Below are 9,128 nucleotides of genomic sequence, written 5' to 3'. Positions count from 1 at the left end.
TAGGTTCATTACTGTAACATCCAGTTGTTCATTGAAAAAGTAGCTTGAGATATTTTTAGAGCTGACTATTTGCTTCTAATTCACCGTTAGCTCAACATTAGCCTCTAGCCTGCTTGACCTGATATTAGAGTAAAGCAAAATGATGAGGTGGCTTCTTAGGGGAACAAGAAATAACATCTTGGTCACTCCTGTTTACTAGCTTCGTTTCGTTTAACAACTCTGGAGCTTTTTCTCTGCTGCTGTTGAATCACAAACGGAATGGAGAAAAATGACAACCCCCAGCTGGCTGAGTTTCAAAAGCCACTTTTGTAAAACACGCCATGCTGGTAAGTCAGAGAAATACTGCTGCCATGGTGTCCTATGAAAGCGCCATTGGGGCATGGCGGTGCGGGAATTTTGTGTTTTTCATGCCACCAAGCTTGGTAGTAGTATTACTTGTGAAGATTACACCTTGGTGTAACAGAGGGAGGAGTCATGATCCAGCTGGCAACTATATTTAAAATGAAAGTCAAAGGGGTATAAGTTTCGCTTTTGCAAACAGAACCAGCTGAGACGGTAAACTGGAGCGATGCATTGCTCCGTTAAAGCTGAAGGTCAGATCACCAGACAGTTCATGGGGACCTTGGAGGCCAGACACCTTTAGGAGTAGCTTGTGAAACACGAGCATGGCTTCAATTGCAATAAAAAACAAGTTATGTCCAAGTTAAAAGAAGTCTGTGGCGGCGTTGAGACTGACCCATTCCCCCTTTATACCAGTCCGCCGTTGTAAAAAGCACATGATCGCGTCACATCACCGCCAGTCTGACCACTTACGAACGACCAAAGACTCCCTGAAGCCGCCTCAGCTTTGCATGGTTTTATAAAAGAGGCGACTGTAACCTTCCTCCCAACATGACTGAGACACTCAACAGTTTTGAGATTATTGCTGTAGAATTCTTACATTTTGTACCTCTAAGTCCAAAAACAGTTTGATGGAAATTTGCAACAGTCTAAACCGGCTAATTTTCACTAATGATGCATAATAGACAGAAGGAAAAGACTAATTTTCCTTTTTGTTCATTGACAGCTGAACTTAAATGCACAAAGTGCTGAAAATGTGAGAATTTAGGTCATCATTGGTTGATTTCAAAAGAAGGAAATCCCAGGTAGCAGTTTGATACGGCTGTCACACACTATATGAATATACTCAACTTTTGCCTTTCATTTAATATTGCAATAATTTACACAAACAGATTACACACTGGTTCATGAATTTCACACAGTGATTCCAGCTCTGAGCTGGTTTCCTCGACTTCAGGCTCCACTAGAGTAGCCCGCTTTGTTTAAGGCAGTGTTGAAAAGCTTCACATGGAGCTGAGAGCGTGACCTCGAATCCCACCGAGTCTCACATGAGCCGACTGTTCCTCCCCTCTCAGCACTGTTCTTCCCCCAGAGATGCTGCATAGTCGCTCAGGTCCAAGGAGTCAGCAGGTGTGGGGGTCTTCCTGCCACTTTTCAGGGACTGGCTGGAGTAAACATCCACCGATTTAGAGATAGAGTGCAACGAGCGATCCCGGTAGTATCCGTAAGCCTCCCGAGCGTTTTCGCTCCGGATGGTTTGCTCGAAGGTTTTGCGTTTATGTCTGAACTCGATGACAGTTTTTGTGTAGGAGTTGAGGGTGGTGACCGACGCACCCATACAGCAGGTGAAAGATGCCCATGCCAAGCTGGTAGAAAACAGAAAAAAATACATATTATCAAAGGTGGAAAAACTGCTGTGAGAAATGCAAACAAACAAACAAACAAACAAATAATCTTACAAGATGACGCTCTATGTGCTTTTACTGCCAAGCCTTTCAAATTTTGTTTGGTCGGTTGAACAGATTGCAGAGCATCCAAAATTCACATGTATATTTTACACACTCGGTTAATTCCAACAATTGTTTATCCTCTAGAAGGAATTTCTGCATATAGAAGTAGAATATTATCCCCTTATGCAATTCCAATCACGCCTGAAATAAGGATTTGGACACCAAAGCCTAATCCCGCCACAACATGAGTGCTTTTGGCCTCTTTCATTGCCCACAGCGATGCTGCAGAAAGGTAAGGAGAGAGCAGAGCGGAAGTTCTCATCGACGTTCCTAATGGGCCCGTTTAGGTTTGGTCACCCAGATACTCGACATCTGCTGACCTACCAGAAAGACCAGCCGTAGTCCCAGTTGTAGGGCCTCCAGTCAGCTGGGCCGTGGCTGACGGTGACCTGGAAGACCTGAGTGTACATCACATGAGCCACCATCCCGAGGAGACCTGAGGTCATGAGAAAGGTCGCAGAACAGAGTTAGCGAGGACAAATACATCAAATCATACAATTCATAAATTCTGTATTTTACCCAAAATCACGACAAGATGTACATAACTTTGTTGAAACGCAGCTTTGTTCATACGCTGCAAACTCTTGTTGCTACTATGTTTAGCTGGTAAAGGTTGTTAGTTATTGAGGCCTTGGCGATGCTAGAAGGTCCAGAAAAAGACGTCTGCGTTTCTTTATTTTCTAGACGACGTTTGGCTTCTTTACCAGGAAGCTTCACTGAGTCGGACAGAAAGGTGCAGCTTCAGAGGGAGCTAGTTAACAAACGGCTCTCCTGATATTCACAGAGGTTTTTAATGCTCGCCGACGGTTAATCATTCAGGAATGGGATCAAAACAAGGTGGGGTGGGCAGTGGAGCAGGGGGGTAAATTAGAATGAAGCTCTAACAATTTAAGGTGGACAAATGAGGAAGAGGACAAGGACCGCGGGCTGTGCATTCATCTGGCCTTCGTTCACAGTCTGGATGTTCCCGGTACATCCTGGAATGTGAGTGGTGCTCCAAAATTCTTCTTTGTTGTTTTCTTCTTGTCCAACAAGGATGTTAGCTGCTTGGGCTAGCATTAGCAGTACCTTGGACTAGCGTTAGCAGTAGTTAGTAGAGGTGGGAAAAATGATCGATTCTAAGCTGCATCGCGATTCAGCCGTGCATGATTCCTTATCGATGCAGCAACGTGAAATAGTGAGATTTTCTCCCTACGTCTATGCGAGGACAATAAAGTTTTGAGGTTTTACAATTACTTCTGGGGGCAGAGTTGCAACGACATGCGCACTGCGTTGCCCTAGCGCCAATTTAAAACAGAAATGGCAGACAGGGCGAACATTACCAGTAATCAAAGATGTACCCGTTACATTTAAATCGGATGTCTGGACTAATTTTGGTTTTGGGATCCTGGATGTGAAAGAATCACTTAACACAGTATTTGTTTACTATTTTTAAGTTCAGTAGTATTCTATCTTAAAGCTGCTCTACTGAAAACATTATTTCTTATATTATTTAAGTTATTATAGGCAGCACACTTAAACATTATTGCTCACTAAAGTGAATAGATGCATGTTGTTTTTCAGGGATTTTGAAACAAAAAAGAAATTGAAAACTATTCTACTGCTTTTATTAAGTAATGAAATTTTTTGTGAGAAGAATCGTGATGCATTTCAGACTCAAATCGAATCTTTAGGCAGATAATCGGAATCGGATCGAATCGTGAGGCAGGTAGAGATGCACACCACTAGTAGTTAGTGGACAAAAAGTTAACTTCCTGCTCCAATAATGAAGAGCTGCAAGTTTGAGCCTTGCTTAGCATGTCGCAGTCGTGTTGTTGGACAAGACACGCTATCGGCTTCCCTGACATGGTGGCCGAGGGACCATTGGTGCCAGCGTTCAGCAGCCGTGCTTCTGTCAGTTTGCCCCAGGGCAGCTTATCATCAACACTGAGCGTCTCTCCAGTGTCATCATTTACGTAGGAAAGCAGGTCGGAAACAGCGCATGCCTTTTAGGAAAATAGACACCCTGAGTTGCCACCGCGCTAAAAATGTTTCCAGATGAGAAGTGAAATGTCTTCCTAAAGAAAACCTGTTGCTTCTCTTTTAAATCTACTAGATGTGAGTTTTATTCTTGAACCACCAGATTAAAAGCTGATACTTGTCAGAATTACAACCAGAATAAAAGCAAAGAGGAACTCAGACAACCTGAGAGCACTGTGAAGACAGCAGCGAAGGCATTGAGCTTGAGTCCATCGATGACATTGCTCGAGTGGAATAGCTCCATACACATGAGGCTGAAGCCCACCAACAGCAGGAGAATGTACAACATCTCAGAAACCAGAGACAGCCACAGCATCCCTGAGAAACAGAATCAAACCCAGAACATTGTGCAGTAGAAAATGCTAATGTCACCTAAAAACTACTTGACAGATCATCTGCTGCTGTGGCCCCCAAACTCTGGACCTCTCTCCCCCTGAGCCTGAGATCAGTGGACTCAGTGGTCTCCTTTAAAAAGCAGCTGAAGACTCACTTGTTCAAGCTGGCTTTTGTATGACCTTCTTCACCACTCTCTCTTTATTCTGCTCTCCCCACCTATTCCACCTTCCTCAGGATCCACCGATTTCCCTCTTTCCTATTCACTCTCTCTCTTTCTTTACATTTTTAATCACAATAGTCTGTTTTTTGCTCATTTTAAATATATTTGTAATCATTTTCTAAATTATTTTTTACATTTTTTGTTTTTGTGAAGCACCTCGTGATTTTTATCTTGAGAGGCGCTATAGAAATGATACTTTCTTCTTCTTCTTCTACTTTTTAAATTCCTGTTGCTGTTATTCCAGTGTAGCACAAAAAAGACTGAGAAACCATGAGGCAATTTTCCGAAACTAAATGTTGATTCTTATCATTCTATTAAAAAATGCCCTGGGAAACATCTTAGTGCAGAACAATAAAATTTGAGGTACTGTCTAAAACCGGGTCAACGGTGAGGTCAAACGTCCCTCTTTTTTCTTTTGCAGTTAAATTCAGTAGAATATAAACAAGCTTTAATACTTCCTTCTGTTGCCTCATTTACTGACCAACATCGTCAGAGTCTGTCGTAACTGACTGTAGATTATTTATTAAAGTGCCGCCAAGGGGACAAAGTGGAAATAAAAACATATGTGTTGATTAAATTTGCTTTCATTTCCAGATGATTAGAATAAAACTACATTGAAATTGATGAATATAAGCAAAACTATTTTGATCACCAGTTCCATTTTAATTAAAAGGTGCAGTTTGTAAGAATGACATCCTCAACTACAGTCCATTTTCCTAAGCAACAAAATCGGTTTCGGATTTTTCGGATCAGCACCAGAAGATTCTGGTAGACAAACAATGACGAGTCATTCACAGTAGGTTGATAAGTAGGCTACTACATTGTTGTATCAGGTGTTTTATGGTAGGGAGAACTTACTACACTTATTACGGTAATATTTCTCCAGTGTTACAGGAAGTGTGGTCGTTAGCTTGCTGTTACGGGGGTGTTCCTCAATGCCAAGGCGCCTTGCTTACGAGGACACGGTCCTTCCTTGGTCAAAGAAAACGGTTAAATGGAACAGACTTGCGTCACATGACCGCGGCTTCCGCTCCTGTTTATTGGCTTCAGTCTTTTAAACAATGCTGGAGGCTTTTTTCCTCCTGGTGTTGAATTACAAAAGCCTACGATGCTGCGTTAGCTAGCTGCAGAATGGGCAACCACACTAATTTGGATTGTAAGCAGTGACGGAGTTCCTCCTATTTTTTACCTATTTTTTTAAAGGAGGAAAACTGACAACCCCCCAGCCAGCTGAGAATGAAATCTGTTTCAATGGAGAGCTTAAAACACACCCAGCTACCTCTGGACCATGGGTCCCCAACTGCTAAAAGTGAACGGGTGTCTATGAGAGGATAAAAGTTATTTTCTGATCCTGTTTGATATGTGCCATGGATTTAACATAAGACGTCTGGGAATTTAAAATACTAAAATTTTTCATTTTAAATCGCGTGAGCAGGATCCCCCCGCTGGCTCATTCTACTCACCAATCAGAGGCGGTACGCGTAATTTCAGCCAGCCAATCAGTGTCTACTCGGTTCCAGTTGGACCGCTGGGGAGGAGGTATGAAAAAAAGAGTTTCCTCGGACTGGAAAATGCATATCCAACCCATGAAACCAAAGTCCGGTTCTGTGCCACTAATGTGTGAGCCGATCGAACGTATCGTTCATTCACCTACCTACCTACCTACCATGAAACCAAAGTCCGGTTCTGTGCCACTAATGTGTGAGCCGATCGAACGTATCGTTCATTCACCCACCCACCCACCCACCCACCCTTCCTTCCTTCCTTCCTTCCTTCCTTCCTTCCTTCCTTCCTTCCTTCCTTCCTTCCTTCCTTCCTTCCTTCCTTCCTTCCTTCCTTCCTTCCTTCCTTCCTTCCTTCCTTCCTTCCTTCCTTCCTTCCTTCCTTCCTTCCTTCCTTCCTTCCTTCCTTCCTTCCTTCCTTCCTTCCTTCCATGTCCAATATGGAATTCCAGAAAAATACTGATTTTTGGAGGGAAACAAACCCTGGGATGGATAAAAGACCCTCTTTAAATTGTAAATTTGCCCATCACTGTGAATGCTCTTCAGGTTTGGTTAAATCCAAAGAAAGCTTTGGGATACTGACAGACTGCCTGGAAGTAGTACCGGTATGCACGGTACTCTAAAGAAAAGTCAATCCATGTACCAAACCAGGACTATAGGTGTACCATCACACCTCTAGAAATCGGTACTGGCCCTTTAAATCATAACTGTCAAGTGAAGAGATTTCTGCCAGAACTGTTGGGCTTCATACTGAAGCTGCAGGTCTCCAAGGCCTGGCTCCAGGCCTGCTGAAGCCCACTTCATAAACATCCCATCACCTCCAGTGATCGGGGGTGTTTCATGAGACCAGTTAAGTCACCTTTCTCCGATGCGGGGGCTAAATCGATGAAACTTCTGCATCTCTCACCTGCAGCAGAGCAGAAGAAATATATACAGTCATGGATCTGCAAACCATTGATAGAATACAGACAGATTCATTTAGATTCATAAATCTCATGTCAGGTTCTGGTGGTCTCGTCCCCCCTCGTTAGACTACCCACCTGTGTCCCCGACTGCCCTTGGACATCTGGTTGAGCTTTTCTGTGCCAGATCTTCGTCTCGTCTTCCCGTCGTGTCGTCCAACCTGCCATCGTTCAGATAAAACTCTTCCTGCCAGTCTGCTCCCTGGTGCGTTCGAGTCTCAACCAAACACCACCTCACATCTTAGCGCCTAACTGATCCTGTTCAGGCTGCAGTCTAAGTCCTATCTCTGTTTAATTTATACTTGAAATCCAGGTGTGTCTGAACACATCAGCAGTTTAATCCTCACAGAAACAAAAAAAAAAACCGAACGTTCAGAAATGATTCAGTGCAGAATATCAGGCATATGCCAGGCACTGGCCTTTTCTGGCCTCTCGCTCTGTCACCAGATGTGCTGGCAGGGCTAGATAACATCTGGTAAGAAAAATAAATCTATGCACTGTAAAACCAATCATGCCCCGTCAACGATGGAGACATCCGTGGAGCGCCATGTGTCAATTCACCAAACAGGATAGAAACGTGACCCCTGACCCGGAGGATTCCTGCACGGATGAGGAACTCCTTGTCTTCCCATCAGCCGGATGTGTCTGGATTTGCTGTAAGTGGAGCTCTTTAATCAGTTAGGAGGAGGGTGGCGACAGCTGTTTTGAGGAAAAACTCATCAAGACCCCCCAGTTACGTAATCCTCATTAAGTCAAGCCGTTTCAGCTGCAAACAGAATTCACTGTTTCATGTGTGAAGAGGTTTGGCTCAGAAGTTTAATGAAATGGTTACACCGATCTAAAACGTCTAATATCTGAACTTATGTTACTTTACGACCTTCCTATTGATCCATAAGACTTTAACGTTCACACACACTCACACACACCTGGTCTTACTTTCATCGTGGATGTTCTCCTCGCAGGAAAACCAGATCCCGGTGTGGAACTGCCGGAACAGGAACCGGTCGTCCCCGGTCTCCCAGCTGTACACCACTTTGTTCGGGTCCGTTTCGTTCACCCCGTAATCGATGCACTGGTGCGTCCGCAGCTTGCTGCACTTGGGCTTGGGGACTCTCTGCGTGCCCACGCACCAGTAAGTCGTCATGAACGCGGTTATGGCGAAAAACAGCGCGAAGAAGTTGAGGCTGAGCGACAGCAGCGTCCTGGTCTTCATGGCGGCTGGAGGCTGCAGGAGGACACCAGGAGGAAAGTTCAGGGCAGCAGCGACGCGCAGACTCCCGAACGCAGCTGCCGAGGAAGGGCTCCCATCTGCTCCGGTTAGTTTTTATTTTATTAGTAATATTATAAACCTGCGCGTGCAGAATCCACACAGAGACGCGCCTCGCGCCAAAGTGACTCCATGTGATTCACACGCGCTGCTGCACGAGCCTCCAGCTGCTCCAGCTGCTGGGACGTCACGTTGCCAGAGGATTTGATGGTGATTTTCTTACGCTGCTCTCCTCTTTCTTTCCCCTCGTCCGCCGGAGCAAACGTCACAGCTGAACTAAAGGCTTCTGCTTCACTGAAACCTGGAATTCTGGGAATTATAGGCGCATTTTCCCACTAGAATATCAACGTAAAGTTATTTTTTTTCATTGTTTAATACAAATCATCAGGGGCGGTTCTAGGGGTGGGCCGGTGCCACTCTGAACGTGGGCCCCATAGCCTACAACTGTTTAGACAAATAAAAGGTTTATTTTAAACTAAAATATTCAAGCATTAAAGAACAAAACTCAGTAAAACTGGCTTTGGTGCAAATGATCAAAGTTTCTCTGCTTGTTTTAAATGTATATTCCGACAAACAATGATTTGGAGTAGAACCGCTGCTCCTCCGGATCGAAAGGAGTCAGTTGAGGTGGTTTGGGCATCTGGTCAGGATGCCTCCTGGACGCCTCTCCGGGGAGGTGTTTCGGGCATGTCCTGCTGGCAGGAGGCCCCCGGGTCGACCCAGGACACGTTGGAGAGGTTACATCTCCAATCTGGTCCGGGAACGCCTTGGGGTCCTGCCGGAGGAGCTGCTGGAGGTGGTCGGGGAGAGGACGGTCTGGAGCTCCCTAGATGGGATGCTGCCCCCGCGACCCGGACCCGGATAAGTGGAGGAAGATGACGACGACAGTGATTTGAGTTATCATAGCCCTCATTGCACCAAATGGATTAAAATGTGAAAAAGAAAAACCGGTTCACTTTGTTCGGTGTGGAG

General features: G+C 44.8%; 1 protein-coding gene across 3 annotated transcripts; it reads right to left on the bottom strand.

The window, feature by feature from the left end:
* Positions 1 to 1,186: 1,186 nt before the first annotated feature.
* LOC107392766 (germ cell-specific gene 1-like protein) lies at positions 1,187 to 8,462 on the bottom strand. 3 transcript variants are annotated; one of them, XM_015970738.3, is made up of 5 exons: positions 7,826 to 8,462; positions 6,787 to 6,834; positions 4,035 to 4,187; positions 2,175 to 2,286; positions 1,187 to 1,706 (listed from the first exon to the last, which is right to left on the bottom strand). In XM_015970738.3, the coding sequence occupies exons 1-5, from the start codon at positions 8,100 to 8,102 to the stop codon at positions 1,412 to 1,414; spliced, it is 885 nt and encodes a 294-aa protein (XP_015826224.1). In that variant the 5' UTR covers positions 8,103 to 8,462; the 3' UTR covers positions 1,187 to 1,411. The 3 variants fall into 3 exon arrangements, with proteins under 3 accessions (XP_015826224.1, XP_070408150.1, XP_070408151.1); XM_070552049.1 differs by having other exon boundaries at positions 2,175 to 2,291; positions 4,040 to 4,187; positions 7,826 to 8,461; XM_070552050.1 differs by lacking the exon at positions 6,787 to 6,834 and having other exon boundaries at positions 2,175 to 2,291; positions 4,040 to 4,187; positions 7,826 to 8,455.
* Between the last annotated feature and the right edge of the window lie 666 nt (positions 8,463 to 9,128).

Source organism: Nothobranchius furzeri, chromosome 6 (genome assembly GCF_043380555.1).
Source record: "Nothobranchius furzeri strain GRZ-AD chromosome 6, NfurGRZ-RIMD1, whole genome shotgun sequence".
Lineage (NCBI taxonomy): Eukaryota > Metazoa > Chordata > Actinopteri > Cyprinodontiformes > Nothobranchiidae > Nothobranchius > Nothobranchius furzeri.
Note: the sequence above shows the minus strand (reverse complement) of the source record. Positions and strands in the feature narration are given on the sequence as shown.

Excerpts from the sequence above, each read along its gene's own strand:
- LOC107392766 (XM_015970738.3), bottom strand. The coding sequence starts at position 8,102 with ATGAAGACCAGGACGCTGCTGTCGCTCAGCCTCAACTTCTTCGCGCTG. Across the intron at positions 4,188-6,786 it reads AGCCCCCGCATCGGAGAAAG|GGATGCTGTGGCTGTCTCTG; the intron begins GTGACTTAACTG and ends TCTGTTTCTCAG. Across the intron at positions 2,287-4,034 it reads TGTCTTCACAGTGCTCTCAG|GTCTCCTCGGGATGGTGGCT; the intron begins GTTGTCTGAGTT and ends TCATGACCTCAG.